This window comes from Rhinoderma darwinii, chromosome 9 (genome assembly GCF_050947455.1).
Source record: "Rhinoderma darwinii isolate aRhiDar2 chromosome 9, aRhiDar2.hap1, whole genome shotgun sequence".
NCBI classification, from domain to species: Eukaryota; Metazoa; Chordata; class Amphibia; order Anura; family Rhinodermatidae; genus Rhinoderma; species Rhinoderma darwinii.
The window spans coordinates 41,396,179-41,419,337 of record NC_134695.1 but is presented as its reverse complement, the minus strand read 5'-3'; the positions used below and the strand labels follow the sequence as shown (position 1 = coordinate 41,419,337).

At 43.0% G+C, this 23,159-nt stretch overlaps 1 protein-coding gene across 4 annotated transcripts in view; it reads right to left on the bottom strand.

The window, feature by feature from the left end:
• Positions 1-7,352: 7,352 nt before the first annotated feature.
• CHD9 (chromodomain helicase DNA binding protein 9) overlaps positions 7,353-23,159 on the bottom strand; it is a 174,241-nt gene continuing 158,434 nt past the window's right edge. For 2 of the 4 annotated variants that reach the window (XM_075837529.1, XM_075837531.1), the window contains 8 exons: positions 20,069-20,229; positions 17,464-17,736; positions 14,553-14,718; positions 13,003-13,145; positions 12,469-12,693; positions 12,213-12,341; positions 10,844-10,948; positions 7,353-9,561 (listed from right to left, as the gene is read on the bottom strand). In XM_075837529.1, coding sequence (XP_075693644.1) covers positions 8,683-9,561; positions 10,844-10,948; positions 12,213-12,341; positions 12,469-12,693; positions 13,003-13,145; positions 14,553-14,718; positions 17,464-17,736; positions 20,069-20,229 — 2,081 coding nt within the window. In that variant the 3' untranslated portion in view covers positions 7,353-8,682. The remainder of the gene's footprint in view (positions 9,562-10,843; positions 10,949-12,212; positions 12,342-12,468; positions 12,694-13,002; positions 13,146-14,552; positions 14,719-17,463; positions 17,737-20,068; positions 20,230-23,159) is intronic. The other 2 variants (XM_075837530.1, XM_075837532.1) reach the window with 1 other exon arrangement.

The window sequence follows — 23,159 nt, the reverse complement described above, 5'->3', positions numbered from 1 at the left end:
AGCCCAGGTCTATGGCACCCTGTATTGGTATATGGCAGTACACAGCCCAGGTCTATGGCACCCTGTATGGGTATATAGCAGTACACAGCCCAGGTCTATGGCACCCTGTAAGGGTATATGGCTGTACACAGCACTAGTTCATGGCACCCTGTATGGGTATATGGCAGTACACAGCCCAGGTCTATGGCACCCTGTATGGGTATATGGCAGTACACAGCCCAGGTCTATGGCACCCTGTATGGGTATATGGCAGTACACAGCCCAGGTCTATGGCACCCTGTATGGGTATATGGCAGTACACAGCCCAGGTCTATGGCACCCTGTATGGGTATATAGCAGTACACAGCCCAGGTCTATGGCACCCTGTATGGGTATATGGCAGTACACAGCCCAGGTCTATGGCACCCTGTATGGGTATATAGCAGTACACAGCCCAGGTCTATGGCACCCTGTAAGGGTATATGGCTGTACACAGCACTAGTTCATGGCACCCTGTATGGGTATATGGCAGTACACAGCCCAGGTCTATGGCACCCTGTATGGGTATATGGCAGTACACAGCCCAGGTCTATGGCACCATGTATGGGTATATAGCAGTACACAGCCCAGGTCTATGGCACCCTGTATGGGTATATGGAAGTACACAGCCCAGGTCTATGGCACCCTGTATAGGTATATGGCAGTACACAGCCCAGGTCTATGGCACCCTGTATGGGTATATGGCAGTACACAGCCCAGGTCTATGGCACCCTGTATGGGTATATGGCTGTACACAGCACTATTTCATGGCACCCTGTATGGCAGGGGCGTAGCTACGGTGGCAGGTGGGTAGCGTGCCCCAGGCGCAACTGGGAGGGAAGGAAGTGGGTGCCAGCACGGGCATAGTTGCCAACAGTCCCGAATTTACAGTCTCGACAAATTACTGTCCAAGACGAGTCCCGGCAACTGCATCTGCGTCCTCAGGACGCAGATAGAATTGAATATTACGGCAGAGCAGATTTGCCACTGATTGGTCAGATTATTATTTTATTGTAATTTAATGGAGCTATTCTGTGACTTTACAGCGTGTCATCCATGTCAATATTAAATATGCTGCAGATTTTAAAATCCTCAATGGGTTTATTATTCTGCTTGGCTATTTTGTGAGCGGGGTATAAAATATCCAATTTACATGCATTTTTGGTGGGATGTGAGCAGATTATGTCAGGATTTATTCGTGAAATCCGCATCTTAAACCTGACACAATCCTGAATGTGTGAACATGGCCCAACAGGGAAATTATCCTCTGGAACTAGAGCTGCTGCGTCAGCACAATACTACGCAGAAAAAAAAATACAGTTTAGGAGGACCTGATGTGTCTGTTCTAGTAAATAGTTGTATTCCCCATGAAATAATGTTGGAGCATCTTTTATTAAAACTCCATGTGTGGTTCCTCTGTTATCCCTCCTGGAAATGTATGAATAAATAAAAAAATAGAATACTACCATATATGTACTTAATGGGGGGCATGTCCCTAAACACTGACACTCCAATAAGTGCTAACAATAGACTGTGTAGGATCACAAGCTATTGATAAGGAAAATGGTAACGCCTAGTTGTCAATCTAACAGCACAATATAGCAGCATTCTAAGAAAAGATTCTCCAGAATTATTATTTTTATGGGGAATACAAGTATTTACTAAAACAGACACATCAGGAGAGCTGGCAGGTCCACTTTAAGGGTAGGAACACACTAGGCGTAAACACTGCGGCTTTTCCGCAACGGCTTTCATTGCAGAGAATCTGCAGCGTATTACAGTAGCAGCAGTGTGGGTGAGATTTCAACAAATCTCATCCCCACAGTGGAAAAAAACAGCACCTGAATTTACCTGCAGTGTTTTTTTTCAGCCGCATGTCAAGCAAAATCGCTGCTCTTGTGTTGCGGGTTTTCCCCATTAAATTCAACCCTGGTGTGTGTTGCGATATTTGCGGCAGGATCGCAGTGATTCCACCGCAGAAATCGCAAGTAAGATTTTAATTTAAAAAAAAAAAGTTATACTTACCCAGTGCCCCGCTTTTTCTCCAGTCCGGCCTCCTGGGATGACTTTCATCCCATGTGACCGCTGCAGCCAATCACAGGCTGCAGCAGTCACATGGCCTGCAACATCATCCCAGGAGGCCGGACTACGCACAGAAGAAGGAGGGGGTAAATATGAGGTTTTTGTTTTTCCAGCGCTGCTTTCCGCAGCGGAAATTCCACCCGATAAAACGCACCACAATTTGGTTCCGTTTTTCGGATATTTTTTGCGGTGTTCAGGGCGGATACGCTGTGCAGCTTGATACAGCGTATCCGCCCTGAATATGCTGGGTGTTCCTACACGAAGGAGAGACCTGATAAATTTGCAGATCTGTTATGTCCTTGCTTGTTGTCCTCCCAGTGGTCGATCACCTTCTTCTGGCTCTGTGCACACTACAGGGTTTTTAGTACAGACTGTGCTATTAATGTCAAAAATACTGTAGCGGATGTCAATGGCTTCTATCAAAAAATGGATGTGTCATAGCAGCCATGGATCCATTATATGCAAGCAGAAGACATGACGCTAGTGTGAACAGAGTCTAAACTGGGAACATGTTGAGTGTGTTGCGTGCAGATCTTGGATGAATCAGTGCGAATACTTTTGTCCTTATAACTTTTCTAATGAAATGACAGAAAGTTACATCACCGCTAGTCAAAGAATATGTTTAATAAAAAATAATTAAACTTCCATTTGCTCTATAGAACATCATAGAAAGTAATTCAATAAATTACAAAGGACTTTTCTTTGAAGACGCATGTTCAACTACAAGCCGATTCAGACCACACAGAACACAACCGGCATATTGCAGGTATCTGGAATCATAATAGACACGCGGATCGGAAAGCCGGAAACATGGGCTACAAATACGAGTCAGAAAACAGCGAACATTCTCATACGATCTACCGACACACATTGTAAAAATATCCAAGACTTGTTATACTGCTTGTGGGATTTCAGTGCATTGCCTATCTCGCGATATAACCAGATCGTCATGTGCTTCCCTATAAACCCCTCTGTAGTGTCACCATATTACAAGTTCTATAGGTTTTCCCATTTCATAGCTGTGGGTGAGGCTTCAATGCAGACAATTTCTAAAACATAAAAGACTGGTTAAGGCTAGAGCGATCCGTAGGCCTCGAACAAATCCTATAACAGCTGTATGTAAGGCGGTAAAAAATCTTGCCTCCAAAACACTTGCAGTACCCACTGACGACCAGTAGGCATGTTGACCAATGTCAATGTAATGTGCAAAGTTAATGAATTTACTTACATGCCCAAATTTATGCCAGCGGGAAAACTGCATGAAAAACCGATCGCAGCTTCTCCTAGAAGCAGGTTTAGCAACATTACCTAAAACTGCTTCAGAAAAAATAACTAAAAGCAAATTAGTGGTTTGATGATCAAGATCAGCCCCTCAAGGACCAAGTAATGTAGAAATGTTTGCGATGCCCTGTACTCTAACAATCCTCCCCAAATTTGTACCCCTTATTGCATGGCAGACATGCCTGTGTATGGTGTTCTAGCCATACATTCAGATGTAGTCACCCGGTGGAAGCAGCCATTACAGTCGCCTCCGAGTACAGCATAGCAATACTTTCAAAAATGTAATAAGGATGTTTCTTCCACATTCAAACAGATGGTAGTGCTATATGATATGTAATACTGAATGATGTAGGTTGGTGGTATAGTGGTTGGCATTGTCAGATCATGGGGGTTAATCCTCGACTCTCGTTTGTCCTTAACTTTGTCCATGTAGGATTCTTCCTATAAAAATACTGGTGAGTGGTCCCTGCGTCAGTAAGTGCCTGACGATTAAATGGAGTTATAAGCAGCACTAGGGACAGGGACCAAGTGAGCGAATATGGTAGTTCAGTACAGAACTGCAGGAAATGTTGGCACTCTATAAAGGATCATGAACGTCACAGGGATTTACACAGCTGCCAGAGATCTTGTAGTCCGCTCCGTCCATGCACAAGCCGAACTCACTATTATATGGCCACAAATTTAAGTCGTATGCACCCCTTGAATGCAGTACACGAAACAATGATCAGTAACAAATGATGAAATTGACAACTATAGGGGACATCAATGCAGTTTTCAGATGGTACTAGTATATATGTGGGTGCACGTATATATATATATATATATATATATATATACACACACACACACACACACACACACACACACACACACACACACACAAAGTGTGGACTAGAAACACAAGGAAGTAGCTATTGAGATGAATGGCCGTCCTACTCATCAGAGGTTATTTTAAACTGCAACAGAAACAGGAAAATTGGTGTCTCTTTTTTTCTCTAAAGAAAACCCTTTTTGAATCAGTCCAGTTGACACGACTGTGTACGATCGAACACAGGAGTCAATGGTAATAACAAGATTGATAGACTGATAAAAAAAAAAACAACCCAAAAAGTTACCAAGTATTGGATTGCATTATCTCATGGGATTAATTACATTGTGAAGTTTTGGATACTTTTCCTTAGCATGAACACTAAATGGATTGAAGGAGGAGACATGAGGTAAACAGAAAGTGGACAATCCCTTTAAGAAACGAGACCATTTCATCTGTTTCTTAGGGGACATGCACCCAGCTGTATCAAGGATCCATAAAAGGGGAACCCATGTCTGGCTATGGGCCCCTACCCTACATTTGTGTGTCTGATTTTATACGATGGTACACATTGGGGCAAATGTATTATTACTGTCAGACTTAGACAGCATAAACCTAGAACAGGCAGCCAGAACATGCACTAAATTTATCACAGTGGTGCATGCTGTATAATTTTGTGCAAAAATGTTAGCACATTTTAGGCCACACCCTTTTAGCTAAGCCACGCCCATTCTACACACGTCAAAATGATCTAGTGAGGCACAAAATGTGTCCAAAATACGCAGTAGATCTGGGATAAGGCATGTGCACAAGTTTTTTTTGGCACATAAAGCCAGAATTCTGTTGTATTCTCCAGTTTCTCGCTTATTTTTTTTTATTTTTTGTTCTGATAAATTAATCTCAAATCTGGAAAAAAAAAATTATTTGCGTCATGTTCCAGCACATGTTATAATGTGGAGGTATTCTCTCCCATAAGCACTGCTTCTGCTGCTAGGGGAAACTATGGAGCCTCTCAGAGGCACCTTAAAAGCGGCATCAGAGGCTCCTGGGCCCCAATGCAAAATCTATAACGGGGCCCCCACCTACCATATGTCATTTATATACCTACTATATAACATTTATAAAACTAGTCTCTTCTTATGCGGCTGAGGGGCTTTTGGAGGCCCTCCGCATCCACGGCCCGGGTGCAACTGCTACCTCTGCACCCCCTATAGCTACGCCCCCGAGCGGCATACCGATTGCTTACAGGTCCGTAACACAAAACATTAGGGACTCTCTATGCTGCCATACTATGCGTATGGATACCCATGCTGCGGAACATACCCGGTCATACCATTATAATAATAAAACATCCTTACCTCCATACAGAATATAGCAACGCACCCCTATGAGGTACTGGTTCAGGAAACCTCACTGTAGCCAAACGATGTTGAATTAAAATCTGCTTACACCAGGAAACATTTGCACAATGTCATAGAACCAAAATTGATGAAACATGCAACAATGTTTAGATTTTAGATTTGCAAAACTTGCAGACCCACTTGGAGAACCCTAAGGACTGGATACAATTTAACGTGGCCATATAATAATTGTTAATGATATGACTGGCAAAGATGAATCGCTAACAACTATTACCTGTAATTGCAAAAAATTGGTTCCACTGGTCGGAACAGATATAGGACTAAGAAAATCATTCAGATTTTTACAGATGTCTTACAATGTATGCTTCTTAAATGAAAAATATACGAACGCTGGGTGGATCGGGGCAAGTTGTCCCAAATATGGCCAGCTTTAGAAAAAGTGATCCGTTCCTACTAAGTTATTACAAAAACACTGACTGTTTTACATGGTTGTCACAATCTGCATTAAGGGGTCCAAATGTTGCGTGTCATAATGTTTACAAATATATGATATGGATATAAAAAGGAGACTTAAAAAGGTTACAGAAATCGGACCTCTATTACAAGTTATCAGACTTCCAATGGAGAACTGCACATCAATAAGAAAGGGACCATACAAATGATATGTTTTGCTATACTAAAATGTAAGGGCATAATAGGAATCTGACGCAAGCAAGCGTGCTGTCCTACGGGCATCAAAAACATTTCCAGGCTAGGGCTGGCCATTTCCACACTAAGGGTACGAACAGACACGGCGTAAACACTGCAGATTTTCCGCATCGGAATCATTGCAGAAAATCCGCAGTGTATTACAGTAGCAGCAGTGTGGGTCAGATTTCAACAAATCTCGTCCCTACACTGTGGAAAAATGCAGCCGAAAAAAAGCGCACATAAATTGACCTGCGGTGCGGTTTCTCCAACCCCAGCATGTCAATTAATGCTGCGGAATCGCAGCTTTTCTGATGTGGGTTTTCCCATTGAATTCAATGGGGGGCTTAAAACCGGCAACAAAGTGGTGTGTGCTGCGATAATTGCGGCAGAATCACAGCGATTCCACCGAAAAAATCGCAAGTAAGAAAAAATAAAATAAAGGTATACTTTCCCAGAGTTCCCTGCTTCTTCTCCAGTCCAGCCTCCCTGGATGACATTGCAGGCCATGTGACCGCATGTGTCACATGGCCTGCAACATCATCCGGGGAGGCCGTAGCGGACGTCAGAGGAGGGAGGGGGTAAGTATGTGTGATAATTTACGCAGCAGAATTTTCACCCGAAAAAACGTACCACAGTCAGTGCGGGATTTCGGACGGCATTCCCTGTGTTCAGATCGGATACGCTACGCAGCTTGTATCCGCCCCAAATACGCTGTGTGTTCCTACCCTTAGGCTGACCGAACAGCCAGATATTTCACTCTCCTCCGCCGAGCAAGCACGTGTTTTTAATGGGGAGAAGTGAGAAAGCCGATCTACTAGCAAACAAAAGGATCGGGCATGGGGAGGGGGGGGGGGTGGTTGTTATAGTCAAGATGCCACCATCCACATTGGATGATCGGCCGGTCCTGCCAAAATCGGTGGGTTAGACCATCATACATCTAATGTGTATGGCAAACGTAAGATTTGACAGTACAATATGGAATGGGACAGCTTCTTTTTAGCCTACAAGTGGAAGATCGCTATTACTGCTACTAAGGGGATTTTGCGTTTAAATTTTGATGTTTGAAACAAAAGCAAAGATAAATCTAAAAAAAAATATCTAAAAACAGTTCCTTCAATTATTTGGGTGTCAAGTTTAATAAATAATGGTAAATAAAGTTGTTTTACCTTTACCCTTTGGATGATATAAATGGCCATCTACAAAACAGAACAACAGAATGTCACAGTACCTGAGATCACATCTTCTAAAATACGGACAGTAAGGATTGCGTTGTAACGGAGGCAGCATATGCATTGGCACCTGATATATATATATACATACATACACGAGATACCAACCTTATGGAGGACTTGCTGTTCAAATACTGATAGTTAATCTGACTCATAGTAAGATTGAGTTAATTCTTTTGCGAATGGGGTCTGACCTGCACTATGGTTATTTTTATTGAAGTGCATTTTGTTAGTGACATAACGGGTAGCAACAATTGGTAGCGCTGATAAATTTAACGGAGGTGTAAAAAAAAAAAAAAACAGATTCAGAAATAATCTTGTAAACCAATATCCCTTTTGTACATGTAGCAGATTAAAATGGAAAATATCATAAAAATATTTTAGATACATTATTTTTATGATAGCGCTGAGATGCCAGGACACAGGCTCTGTGGTTTTCACATGTCAAAACTCAATTATGGAGATCACTGAACTTTGTGAAGGGGAGGACACATTATCATCACTTGTGCTTTCACATGGGCGAGGCATAAACGAGGCTCTTACAGAGTCAAAAAGTATATTCCAGATGAGAAATCTTGAAATAAATATCCGTGTTGCTTATTTAATGTACCAGTACACTACATGATGCTGTCATAACTTACAAAAATAAAATAAAATGCTATTTGTGATCATTTCCCTTTAAGGTGAAATAAAAACAGGGCCGCTGAAATAACATTCGGAAATTGCCCCAAATTATTGCTGAGTTCTGTAAATGATGTGCAGGAATAAATCGTAAAAAACGAAAGGCAGAAATGAAAACCACAATATACTTAGAGGATTCTGTGTTTCACTGCAAATATATTATTTATATACAGCTCTTAGAGAGCACGTCTTTTTATTCATCTTTTTTTTTTTTTCTATTTTTTCCATAAAATTACCCTCCCCCTCCCGGCTTCCCTCAAACAAAATTAATGCCTTTTGCTGTAATTTCCTTACAGCGCAATGTCTCTTTTCTCATATTCCATACAAGTTCATCTCTGCGAGAGCATTACATGCAAAACGTTTTCTTAAAACGCCATTTGCATCTTCAGAACAAATACTGAAACGTCCACCTGTCCGGAAAATCCTCTGATGCAGTTATAACACATATATTTACAATTAAAATTATTTTAGGCAGGAGGATCCAAAAGATATTTTTTTTTTAAATATAATTTAAGTGCAGGTTCAGTAAGGTTTAGTCTCCCTCTGAAGAGTCCGAGTCTTCAGATGAAGAAGATGAGGGGCTGTTTGATCCTGATGAAGGGTCGGCCTTCTCAGAACCTTCGTCTGTGCTGTTCTCATTTTGGGAGCCAACCTCGTTCCCAGCTTTTTTTTCCTGACTGGGGGCCGGTGGTGGTGGTTCTGCTGCGAAATCTGACGCTGGAACAGGATTCGTGTTCTTATTATTAGTATTTTGTACATCAAAAATATTAGACTGGGGCACAGCTGGGATGTGAAGATTAAGGCTTGGAGTGAGGAGCATCCCTGGGTAGAGAATGTTGGGTAACAACAATGGGTTAATGGACAAGGAGCCCGCTTGTAGCGCAGCTCCCATGGATGTGGAAGGAGGGCTTGAGTTCTGCTTTACTTTATCACCCGCAGGATATATCGTCCTCTCTTTATTGTTCTCAGCTTCTTTGCTATCCTTTGTGCAGTTCTTCTCCTTCCTTTCAGCACAGGGTTCTGAGGATTTATTCAGAAGGCTTCCCATACCCAGTAAATTGGGTAGTCCGGCCATACCCGACAGCAGCATAGGGAACATGGCAGCTATGTTCTTTGCATCGCCACCAGTTGTAGTCAGGCCAGCGGGTAAACCGATTAATCCTGCTGTTAACTGCAAAGACTGAAGGCTCTGAAAGTTCTGCTGTAGGGCTTGATAGCTGGATAGATCCATACTTTGGATCAGCCCATTTGCTAGCAGTGGGTTGACATTCACAGAGTTGCCTGCAGATAAAGCAGCAGCAGCTGTGGCCTTGGCGATCTCACTTTTCGGCCTCCTTCCTCTCCTACTCACTTCCTCGCGCACCACAGGGCCCGTTAAGATGCGATCAAACATGCTATCCGGGAGAAAGCCCTGCAAGTGATAAGAGAAAAGACAATCTATTTTATTTGTGAGATATGCAAAGCTTATAATAGTCACATCCAACTAAAAATTGTAGATGTCATCAGACATGTTAAATATTCTATGACTTAATCTAAGGCTCAATAAAGTTCAAAAGGGGTGTTCCAATTGGATAACTGCTGTCTATATGCCCTATTAGGGCATGCTGATGACATGGGGTGAAAGGGAGGGATTCCCTCTCTAAGCCAAAGAGGAGAGCAGACTGGCGAATTCATTTAAATACTTTTATTTTTTTTTTTGGGTTTCAGGAATTGTAATCTCAAGTTTATGTTACAAACATAAACACCCCACAGGGGTGTTTATATAGTAACTACACTTTTATCAAACTTTTAATATGTCAGTGACATATCAAAAGTTTTGATTGGTGGGGGTCCGGGTGCCGAGACCCCCACCATCGCTGAAACAAAGGTGCAAACGTGCTCAACTGTGCGCTTGGCTGCTTCGGCCATGATCAGCGCTCATTGTCAGACTGAGGATGGCTCACATAGAACATCTATGAACGGTCTTCAGCTTGACAGGTAGCGCCGATAACAGCCGAAGGTGCAGGACACTCAGCTGAGCGCTTCTGCACCTTCGTTTCTGCAATGGTAGGAGACTCAGCACCCGGACCCCCACTCATCCAAACTTTTGATATGTCTCTATGACATATCAAAAGATTATTGAAAGTGTAGTTACTCTTTAATATTTGCCCCGACGATCTTTGCCTGTACATGACCATGTATGTTTGTAATGTTAGTAAAAGAAGCCAAAATGACCAATCAATTGTAGATCTGACATCCATGTCTATGGCCAGCTTTAGGCTTCGTGGATTTTTATATATTAAGATTCTTTGCACAATATGTTGTTCAGTAACAAGAAAGGAGAGGAATACTGTACGCAGAATATTGCCTGAGGTTCACTATGGGTGGCTATAGAAAGTAATGGTGGCTGTGCAAGTGAATGGAGCCGAGTTGCCGTACCTGTATAGTGCCTGAATGGCCTTGGAGCTGTACAGGAAAAAATTGAGAAAGAGCTGCAGTGCTCCACCCCTTTATTATAGTAATTGGTTGGGGTCTCAGCGATCAGACCTTCAGCGATCATGCAGTCACTTGCTGAAGTGCTCCACCCCTTTATTATAGAAATTGGTTGGGCTTTCCGCGATCAGACCCCCACCGATCATGCAGTCACTTGCAGTGGCTAGATAACCCCTTTTTAAGACATAATTTATACAGTATATGTAAACACTTGTACTCACAGATTGCTTTACAACATCGCCCCACTCAGGAGCCACGCCATACTCTGGATTTTCCTTCAGGAAGCGACACAAGTCTTTCAGAGGAGGAGCAAATGCACCACCAACCTAAACAGACAAGAAGGTAATGCATGTTCCACACATTGCACCATGTGACAGGACAGATAAATGCACAGGAACGATCATGTGCCATAAGCACTTTACAAATGTTTCCTAACATCCTAGATCATCCTTCAATATTGAGACAGTCCCTGAAATCAGACGTTCATGCACAAAAAAAAAGTAGATCTGCAAAGAAGGGTGAGCGGACATTCCTCTACAACAACAGGACCACCAGTTAGTATCTTAATGGGGCATATACTTTTTTTCACATAGGTGATTCAGGGTTGCCAACCGTCCGTAATTTTAAGGACAGTCCACAAAAATGGGTGTTTTTTTCTGCCGCCCGTAGCGTCCGGCAGAAAAAAGCACCATCCAGGATTTTTCTGCAGTCTCCCGGAACGATGCACTGCGCATGCGCCAAAATGTACATGTGCAGTGCTGCGGCCGGACATATTTTCAGATTCCACTTGAATTCTGCGGATTCTGAAAATATGCAGGCCGGCCGCTGTAAAGTGAGGTCGGATCTGGGAGTGGACCAATCCAGTCACCTGACATGAGGTCAGGTGACTGGACTGGTCCACTCCCGGGCAGTCACCGCCCCAGTCAGAAGTGAACCTCCACTGCATGACTACCTCGGCTCCTCCTAACGGTGAGTCACGTAAGGCAGAGTGGAGAGTGGTAGAGGTTGGCTGCCACTACCGCTCTGTTTGCGCTATTTACAAGAGGGGGGCTGTGCGGTGCTATCTAGAAGGGGGGGCTGTGTGGAGCTATATAGAAAGGGGGGCTTTGTGGCGTTATCTACAAGGGGCACAGTTACTGATGAGGCACTTTTATTGTGTCGAGCACTTAGGGATCATTATTACCATCTGGGGCACTGTGAATTACATGTTTGTTTAGAGGATGGGGTATAGGTGTGGAGGATGCTGGAAAAGCGAGAAACCAACATGTCTGTGTGTCAAATTCTGCAGACACGATTTTTAGCTGGAATAAGTTGTCATAGTGGTCTGGGATCGACGGTGAAAATAAGGGAAAGTGAACGACTAATCAGAGAAAACATCGCCTAAGTTAGGGAGGGAAAGCTACAAGCGAGGCTGTGATTGGTGAGTCACTCCTAGCACCCTGCACAGTGCACATGCAATGATTTTGTAATGTGTCTGTAAATATTTTGGCCTGTCCGTGATTTTTAGCTCAATTGTCCAGAAATGTCTGAAGTTGAGGTTGGCAACCCTGGAGTGATATTCATTTTCTAGCATAGAGAAGAGACACTTACCTTCCTGGCATTCCTCTTGTTGATAAGCTGGACACGCTCCTCGCCTGTAAGACTGTTTACATCCAGCTTGTTGGGATTCCTGCATCGGTGCCTCTTCTGCTTGGGCCTACCATCATGGAGCTGCATTCTCTATATAAGAGACAGATAATGAACTAATTCTGCAACACTCATTCAATGCCACCATTCGCTCTAACCTAATATGCAGCTAGTGCTTGTAATATAACAAACAAAATAAATGATATATAAGGTGTCTTACAGGGATGAATGCTCCCAGGTCTTCCACATAACCAGGATGAGCCTTAAGCCAGTTTTCTAGATCCTTCCTTTTTGGAGCATCATCTCCTGCAAGCCTCGTGCCGTCCTTCAAATTAATAACAGGGACCGGGCTGTCAGCGTCCAGTGCTCCTTGAAGTTGAGGACCAGAGAGCAACTGTGGGCAGCATGCAGGTTGTGACAGGGAGGGAGTCACTGCTTGGTTAACCTGGAATAAAGGCAATATTTAAAGGGTCATTCCCATCACACAGCTAGGATACGCCATCATTTTGTGATCGTTGGGGGTCCAACTACCAGGACCCAGAGCTATCCTGAGATTGAAGGTGTCATAGTGCTGGACTGTGTCGTCTTTTCATTTTTATTTTCTGCACAGCGGTGCTCCCGGCTGCCCACTGTGCAGGGAACGTTAAGACTGCTCCATTAAAATTATTGGGCCGTGCTGTAGACCCCTGCACAGCCAGTGGCCGTGAGACCTGCCCCCCCCCCAGAAAAACAAGAACCGACCTCTAGGACTTACATGATTAAGTAGCTTATTCTTGTTCATATGCAGAATATCAACACCCTCCACGTTCTTCCTTCTTCCTCTCCTTCTCTTGATGACGGGCTGTGCATCTGTTCCCATGCCATTCACATTGGCACTTGGCACCGTATTGGAAGTACCTTAAAAAGTTCTTGATTACATTAATTCCATTTTTCCATAATAGTCCAGTAAAAAAGATTTGACATCAGGTACCATTTCAAAAGTGAGTCGTATGTTATAATTAAAGTGTCATTATGAGATAAAGGGCTGTAGTTTATTGTTCTGGGAGTAAGTTCTTTGGGGTGTGTGATCCCCTGGCGGTCAATGTGAGCCTTTTGCCATCATCCTCATGAATGTGTATTGCACCCCATTGTGTCCTGTTCTGTACAATGCGACAACTCAAATCAATAGGCGGTTTGTTAAACCCCTCGGAAACCGTCATCCTGCGTCTTGTTGCCATGCAAAAGAAGCCTTAAAAAAAAGACTTCTCATATGTCAGATAGACCGGTCAGAAGATTACATCAGTGGGGGTCCAGGCTCTGAGACCTCCACCGGTCAGAAGAATAAAGCTGCTTATGTGTTAATAGACTATAAGTCTAAGGGCCTTATTAAAGGGATTTTCCCACAGGATAGGTGATCAATGTATAATCGTTGGAGCCTAAACACTGTGACCCCCACCAATCACTAGAACGATCCCAACCCCCTTCCTCCTTATTCCACGATCGCAGGAGGATTTCGGATTGAGTGGCAGTCGCGCATGCGCATTCTGCAGATAGGTGATAAATGTTCTTAGTGGGAAATCCCAGCTGCAGAAACCCAGCATGACCACTATACAGTGGTCGGAGCCTTCTGCTACCGGCACCGACCCCTGCATGGCTTCCTGCGCCCAGAGTCTGCTGATCTGTGCAGGGGACAGGGTGTTGGACCCCCCACCGATCATATATTGATGACCTATCCTGGGAGAAGCCAACAGGAGTCGAAGCAGCTTCCTTCCAGCAAACGGTGGGGGTCTCAGCGCCTGGACCTCCACCAATTAAAATTTCAGATGTGTCTCTAGGACATATCACGAGCTTTAAAGTATTTAGGTAATGCAAAATCCTATAGAAAATACCCAATGGATCACAGCACTCGTGGATAGTAGTGCCCATTGTGGGATGCAGAGATCCGTCGACTGGACTTGTAAGGATCAGATTGTAATGTGACTGCACAAGCAGATTACCCAATTGACCTTCTGGACCAAAAAGAGTCTGGTCCCCTTAAGCTTGTGATGTTATGTCCATGTTTTGGGTATGATATGGGATGGTCTATGAACTAAATGTGTTTAGGGTAGGTAATATGAATAAACATCGCAGCGGCCACATAAATAAATTTATCAAATATGATTGGCTGGTTGAAAATTATCTGTAATGCTGGATGAAGAACAGGCCAAACACTTGTATCTAGACATAGAGTAAATATAATCATTCCTTATTTTCAGCTTTCAATTAAGTGATAAATTTCCAACAACTGTAACCGAAGTATAAATGTTCCCTCGTTTGCCCACTTACATGATGCTGCGGTAGATTTGGGGAAGGTTACTAGACTGGCCTCTGAAGCATTCTGGAGATCTTGCAGTCGAGCCAAATACTGCTGCTGGCCCATTCCTTCCTCATTGTCCAGCGGCCTTTTTTGAGGAATCCCTTGTTTCTGAAATGTCAATTTCAAGCCGCCTTCCTAAAAAGGGAATAGGTCTGTGTCGTCAGGAGATTGTACAATATTCAGCATCGTACACACTATCATCTTATACTCGGCATCGTACACACTATCATCTTATATTCAGCATCGTATACACGATCATAGTATATTCGGCATCGTATACACTATCATCGTATATTCAGCATCGTATACACGATCATCGTATATTCAGCATCGTATACACGATCATAGTATATTCAGCATCGTATACACAATCATAGTATATTCAGCATCGTACACACAATCATAGTATATTCAGCATCGTACACACGATCATAGTATATTCAGCATCGTATACACGATCCTAGTATATTCAGCATCGTATACACAATCATAGTATATTCAGCATCGTATACACAATCATAGTATATTCAGCATCGTACACACGATCATAGTATATTCAGCAAAGTGACTTATATCCTTGTGACGTAACCTCATGCTTAAAGTTCAGCAGCACTCACAGATAACAAGCGTGCAGAATCTACATCCCAGATGTTATTTTATTGACCCATGCCTCTTTAACTAACTATTCAGTTCATAACTTTTTACCAATTATATGCAATGCCACCAATACCTTATACTATACAAACAACAAATGACAGGGGTTTCCAGTGTTATGTAAATAAAACGTAATCATTGTATAATGCAAAGTACTGCCACTTTGTACTAGGTTCTCATTCCTCACCATCAAGATCTCTGCTTTCTGTCTGTGAACGAAAGCACTCGTGTTCACATCCAAAGGCTGACAACCCTTTCAGATCATGTCTAGCTTACACAGGTGCACAACTTGTTGAGTGTATCAGAGCTTTCTCTCTCTTGTAACAAACCCAGCACCTGTAAAAGCTGGACAAGGTCAGGTCAGGTTTCCACCTTCTGGATGTAAACATGAATACTTTCATGCACAGACAGCAATCAAAGATCTTGAAAATGGGGAGGAATTAAAAAAAATAAATTAGGTTATTTAACTTTTTATTATACAGTTAAAGGGGCTCTGTCACCAGATTTTGCAACCCCTATCTGCTATTGCAGCAGATAGGCGCTGCAATGTAGATTACAGTAACGTTTTTATTTTTAAAAAACGAGCATTTTTGGCCAAGTTATGACCATTTTTGTAGTTATGCAAATGAGGCTTGCAAAAGTCCAAGTGGGTGTGTTTAAAAGTCCAAGTGGGCGTGTATTATGTGCGTACATCGGGGCGTTTTTACTACTTTTACTAGCTGGGCGTTCTGATGAGAAATATCATCCACTTCTCTTCAGAACGCCCAGCTTCTGACAGTGCAGATCTGTGACGTCACTCACAGGTCCTGCATCGTGTCAGACGAGCGAGGACACATCGGCACCAGAGGCTTCAGTTGATTCTGCAGCAGCATCGGCGTTAGCAGGTAAGTCGATGTAGCTACTTACCTGCAAACGCTGATGCTGCTGCAGAATCAACTGTAGCCTCTGGTGCCGATGTGTCCTCGCTCGTCTGACACGATGCAGGACCTGTGAGTGACGTCACAGATCTGCACTGCCAGAAGCTGGGCGTTCTGAAGAGAAGTGGATGATACTTCTCATCAGAACGCCCAGCTAGTAAAAGTAGTAAAAACGCCCCGATGTACGCACATAATACACGCCCACTTGGACTTTTACTTTTAAACACGCCCACTTGGACTTTTGCAAGCCTCATTTGCATAACTACAAAAATGGTCATAACTTGGCCAAAAATGCTCGTTTTTTAAAAATAAAAACGTTACTGTAATCTACATTGCAGCGCCTATCTGCTGCAATAGCAGATAGGGGTTGCAAAATCTGGTGACAGGGCCTCTTTAAGCCTTATTTAGAGAAGGCCAGCTGTAAAATCTAACTCTTTGGCCCAGAAATATTCTTTAAAGGCAAAATAAGAAGTAAATTAAATACGGCTATACAGCATATGTCATAAAATACTAAATTATAAATATAAAACCCTATTTTCTTGGTTCCAGATGAAAAACATCAATTCATTCTGCTCTTGGCTTGGGCTGACCTTCCACCATTGGCTTGGAGCTCAACTTCCCTTATTCATTCTTATGTGGGGGAAGCCCAAAATGACAGTCCATAGACCTAGGGATAACCAAAGATACTGTGGCCCAGGTTCCTATAATCCTGCTGGCTGCATCTGCTGTTTGGCAGAGGGACGTTTTACCATTTTAACTCGCACTATTATATTTTTCCCTGCTGGTACACTAGAACATTATATAACCTTGTAGTATAATCAGGATATTCATCTTTGCGCAACATAAATGGTATTTGAAACATGCTACAAAGCAAGCACTCCCCCCACTCCCCTCATATAAAATCTCCTGCTTTAAATAGAAAAACAAAAAAGTCGCTGCAAAGCATGTGGATGCGTACACTAAAAAATATTAAAAAACAGCCAAATGTATTAAAGAAAAACACACAAAAAAAAGCATTTAAAAAAAAAAATTAAAATTTTTAGGCAGTGCAAGAAAAATAGCACCTTATGAAAGCACAAAATTACTAGCCGATCCAAAAGAGCTGGGGTAGAAGACTTATGTTTGCATTAATATTATAGGTCAAAAGCGCAATGAGCTTAAAATTGACAAAAAATATATAATCTGTGAGATCCGGCTTGGAAAAAAATAGGTGTTAAATAGAAAGAAAGAGCAGGCAGCCAACTGGAAAATGAGCATGCTGCACAGCAACCAGGTCCCAGGGCAAGAAAAAAGAAAAAAAGAAACATACGTCATTGATTTTCACTGTAAACTCCTTTTCTTGTACATGCTTCTTCACCTTTGACATCTGTTGCAATTGGTTGCTTTCTTCCTTGATGGAAACACACATGGGTGACTGTGTTACTGGGTCACTGTACTCTGTGGCAACCCCAGGACTATCCAGTAGTTTGGTGGTATAGAAGGACGCCACACTGGTGCCGTCATAGTTCCTTCGGGTAGTAGGCCATTTCCCTTTCAATACTACCTGGCAAATGCTGTCCAACCTGTTGATTATCACCCGATCCTGCAAAAATAATTTTCTGTTACCATAGAACGAATTATGCCAAGCCAAAAACACAGTCAGAAAATAAACTATTGAATTATATGGGGGAGTGACATATACTGAGGTCACTATGCAAAGGGGGAAGGCAAGGAAGGTGGAGCTGAGCTTTCCCGTGACCTATTGTCAATGGTGGATCCAAGGTATTATCGGATCTATTAACACTTTATAGATAAGGTAATGGAACGGTTCCCAGAACAGACTATTTTGGGTGAACTTAGATTGTCTTTCCTGTTTAGATTACAATGAATCTTAATGGGTACCTAACCTTTCAGGTGACTTTTCAGAATAAGCTGTCATATGTGTGTACATGAGGAATAATACTATTTCTGGCCAATATATGACCTGTATTCTGCATTTTTTTAGTTTTCCCCTCTGCAGGCTCTGTTTCTAATTCTCAGTTTTCCCTGAGCTAGTGAATGAAGCCTAACTGCTATCATGTCTTCTATACATTGCACACATAGAAGACAAGAATCCTGCTCCCTCTATATATCGGAGATTATACAGCAGTAATGAACACTGTAGCTGAAAATACAGCACTGGGGTGACATATACATTTTACCACATTTTTAGCTGATGTACGTCTGTGTGTCTGCCTCTCTCCCACTCTGCTCCCTCCTCCCCCTCCCCTCTCCATAGACTTCTATGGGCAGCTCCAACCTGATCCTCCAGTGAGCTGATAGTTGTCTTGTCTTGAGAAGATGGAAAAAGCAGTAAATTCAAAGTGAATAAACGGTAAGGAGGGAGGGGAAGAAGGGGAAAGTTAGGAGCCTGATACGTGAAGAGGCATTTTTCTCTAATAAGATATTACAGTTTCTTATCTTTGCTTGTACAATTAACTTTTACACAAATTGTACTATTGATTTATGCAAAGTTTGTTCAAAGTGCAGTGCCTATTTAAAGAGGCTCTGTCACCAGATTTTGCAACCCCTATCTGCTATTGCAGCAGATCGGCGCTGCAATGTAGATTACAGTAACGTTTTTATTTTTAAAAAACGAGCATTTTTGGCCAAGTTATGACCATTTTTGTATTTATGCAAATGAGGCTTGCAAAAGTCCAAGTGGGCGTGTTTAAAGTAAAAGTCCAAGTGGGCGTGTATTATGTGCGTACATCGGGGCGTTTTTACTACTTTTACTAGCTGGGCGTTCTGACGAGAAGTATCATCCACTTCTCTTCACAACGCCCAGCTTCTGTCAGTGCAGACACAGCCGTGTTCTCGAGAGATCACGCTGTGACGTCACTCACTTCCTGCCCCAGGTCCTGCATCGTGTCGGCCACATCGGCACCAGAGGCTACAGTTGATTCTACAGCAGCATCAGCGTTTGCAGGTAAGTAGCTACATCGACTTACCTGCAAACGCCGATGCTGCTGCAGAATCAACTGTAGCCTCTAGTGCCGATGTGTCCTCGCTCGTCCGACACGATGCAGGACCTGGGGCAGGAAGTGAGTGACGACACAGCGTGATCTCTCGAGAACACGGCTGTGTCTGCACTGCCAGAAGCTGGGCGTTCTGAAGAGAAGTGGATGATACTTCTCGTCAGAACGCCCAGCTAGTAAAAGTAGTAAAAACGCCCCGATGTACGCACATAATACACGCCCACTTGGACTTTTGCAAGCCTCATTTGGCCAAAAATGCTCGTTTTTTAAAAATAAAAACGTTACTCTTATCTGCTATTGCAGCAGATCGGCGCTGCAATGTAGATAAGAGTAACGTTTTTATTTTTAAAAAACGAGCATTTTTGGCCAAATGAGGCTTGCAAAAGTCCAAGTGGGCGTGTATTATGTTGCAAAATCTGGTGACAGAGCCTCTTTAAGGTCATTGTACTTAGATGAAAGTCAGCCGAAGCTGCTGATTCTGATTGGGACAGACTGAATATCTAATATATAAGGGGGTCTCCCGATTCCCAACAGCAGATGTCTGGGTAAAAAAGGATCAGACATGCTGAATTTCAACGCCCCCGATCCTTTGTTCCTGTGGGAGACAAGCCACTGATAGACCCTCTGGCATTGAAATAAACATGCCCGCTCAGCTGAGCGGAGTGTGCATACTAATGGTGGAGTCAGGAGGAATAGCTGTTGGATAAATTAGTGTTTGGCCGACTGCTATCTAAAGTGCATGGACACCTCTAGATTTCCACTTGCCAAAACACCTTATCTGCCTCCCACTTTTACACGATGAAGATGACATGTCCTGCTGCTTAAGGACCTGAATGTAGGGAGTTTATACTCACACAGCAGTCTACATACTAAGTGAGCTAGGTTTCGTTTAGACATGCAGTGTAATAGATCAGTCACCTTAGGCCAGTGGGCAGCAGCAAACATATATCCTCCTTGCAAAAGATAGTTAGAATTTGGAGTTCCATTATCTAGCTGGAAGCTGTCCTGAGTTTCATCCTGTAGAGTGCTCATTGAGGCCACACTTTCTTCATCATAGGCCTTCACGTGGGGCAGTCGCTCTGTAAATAAACCAGCAATGTTACAAACAAGGCCTGCAGTGTATGAGGAGGGTGAAACAAGACATTACATAGATTAATAAAAGACATGTCCATCAAGTTTAACCTGGGGCTTCCCCACTATGTAAATTGATGACATATTGCTCTAATAAATTCCATGATGTAAGATCTGTAGTGTCGGACAAATGGCCAACACAATAAAACCTACGACAGGACCCCTTTTTCCCCAGGGAAAGCAGAACGTGATCGACAGGAGCCAAATGAACAAGTAATCTGAATGACCCCACCAATCACTAAAAGGAAGGGGTTTTGAAGTCAGACTTCCTCACGGATGATACATATATTGAATATCCAAGCCCCAAAAACTGAATGTATTTTTACTTAACGCTGAAGAATCTTGTGAAACTAATAGAGGACAACCAATCTTTGCTTTAGACCTGGGCGGCATTATCTTTGCGCGACAGGAGCTGTTACGTGAATCCACTCATTAACCAACAGTGAGTTGCACAACGTATTGATGGCACATCAATTACATTCTAACGTGCGTGAATACCGGCAGTAATGTTTGTATATGTTTTTTTTTCCTTGCAGATTCGTTCCAGCTGAGCAGCTGACTAGGGGGAAGGGGTTAACTGGACACAGGTGGTATAAATTAGTCAGCAGACCTCATTTTGAGCTTGCTCTTTCTGAGCTTGGTGGTTTAAGTGGTTTGTGATCTAAGTGGAGTTCTAAAACCGGAGTTCGAAAAGAGGAGTTGAAGCCCCAGTAAGTACTCTTCTTTTCTTTTACTTTGACAATTGTTCACTGTTTTGTTGTAACTTGGATAATGGATAGCAAGATTGGAGGTTTTCTTCAGTGCACAGTTTGCCATATGTATACACGACTGGAGCCGGAGTTCCAGGGTGAATATCTCTGTGGCAGATGTGAGCATGTTGGTCACCTGGAAGCTCGCATTAGAGATCTGGAGGAGCAGAATGCAACACTGAGGAGGATAGACCATCTTGAGCTGAGCTTGCTGCTCACGGAGCATGCAGTTAGTGGGTTAGAACTGGAGAGTGAAGACATGGGTGAGCAGGATCAGGTAAGTAGCTGGGTTAATGTAGTTAGGGGCAGTAGAAAGGGGTCAAAGAAAAGGAAGGCCGATCCGGTTTCTGACATTCCAAGCAAAATTGCCAAGTTGGGTGATGATGCGAGGGTGTCGGTCTCAGAAATGGCAGCCCTAGTGGATACTGATCTCCCTAACAGCCGGGAGAACAGCCCAGATAGTAGTCGGCGGGATGGTAATGCAGGTAAGCCAAGACAATTGATAGTTGTAGGGGATTCTATAATCAGGAAGACGGATAGAATAATTTGTCGCCAAGACCGCCTCAACCGAATGGTTTGCCGTCTCCCTGGTGCCAGGGTTCGACATGTGGTGGAACGGGTGGACAAATTGCTGGGAGGGGCTGGTGATGATCCAGCTGTCGTGGTCCATGTGGGTACCAACGACAGAATAAATGGTAGGTGGAGGAGCCTTAAGAATAATTTTAAAGAACTAGGCTACAAGCTGAAGGGAAGGACCTCCAAGGTTGTATTCTCAGGAATACTGCCTGTGCCATGCGCATCACAGGAAAGACAGCGGGAGCTCAGGGAGTTAAATGCATGGCTTAAGTCTTGGTGTAGAGGAGAAGGCTTTGGGTTCCTAGAGCGCTGGGCTGACTTTTCATTGGGGTACAAACTGTATTCTGCAGATGATTTGCACCTAAATGGAAGGGGGTCCGCTGTGCTGGGGGAGAGAATTCTAGCTGGGGTGGCGGAGTGTTTAAACTAGGGCTGAGGAGGGAGGCCAATGTAGAAAAAAAGGGGTAGTTAGGTTAGAGAGGGGTCATACTATATTGGTGGGGGGAGAAACAGACGGTGGGGAGAAGACTAGGCAACAAGATAAGGAGATCCTTTCGTTACAAAACAGCAGTGAAAATAAAAAGGCCCAAATGTCAAATAATCACATTTCTGATAATGAAAGTGAAACATTTAAAGGCAAGTTAAAGTGTATGTTCACAAATGCCAGAAGTCTAGCAAGCAAAATGGGGGAGCTGGAGGCCTTGATACTGGAAGAAGATATAGATATAGTTGGTGTTGCTGAAACATGGCTGGACTCTTCACATGATTGGGCTGTAAATCTACTGGGTTTTACACTGTTTCGGAAAGACAGGGCAAATAGGAAAGGTGGTGGAGTAGGTCTGTATGTGAGAAGCGATATGAAGGGGAGTGTGAATGAGACATTAGAGGGTGAAGATTGTGAGGAGGTTGAAACCTTGTGGGTGAAATTACAAAGGGAGGTAAACACTGAAAAAATTAATTTTGGTGTAATCTATAGACCCCCCAATATAACTGAAGAGATAGAAGGTCAAATATATAAACAGATGGAGCGGGCTGCACAGGCGGGTACTGTTGTGATAATGGGAGATTTTAATTACCGGGATATTAATTGGTGTCATGGTTCGGCTTCAACTGCAAAGGGGAGACATTTCCTCAACCTGTTGCAGGAAAATTTTATGTGCCAGTTTGTGGAAGACCCGACTAGAGGTGAAGCTCTGTTGGATCTGGTAACTTCTAATAATGCAGAGCTTGTTGGGAATGTCAATGTTCGTGAAAACCTCGGTAACAGTGATCATATAATAGTTACATTTTACCTATACTGTAAAAAACAAACACAGGCTGGGAGGGCAAAAACACTTAATTTTAAGAAAGCCAATTTCCCCAGGATGAGGGCTGCAATTCAGGATATAGACTGGGAAGAACTAATGTTAAATAATGGGACAAATGATAAATGGGAGATTTTCAAATCTACTTTGGGTAATTATAGTGCAAAATTTATTCCTACAGGTAACAAGTATAAACGACTCAAATTAAACCCCACATGGCTTACACCTTCTGTAAAAAGGGCAATACAT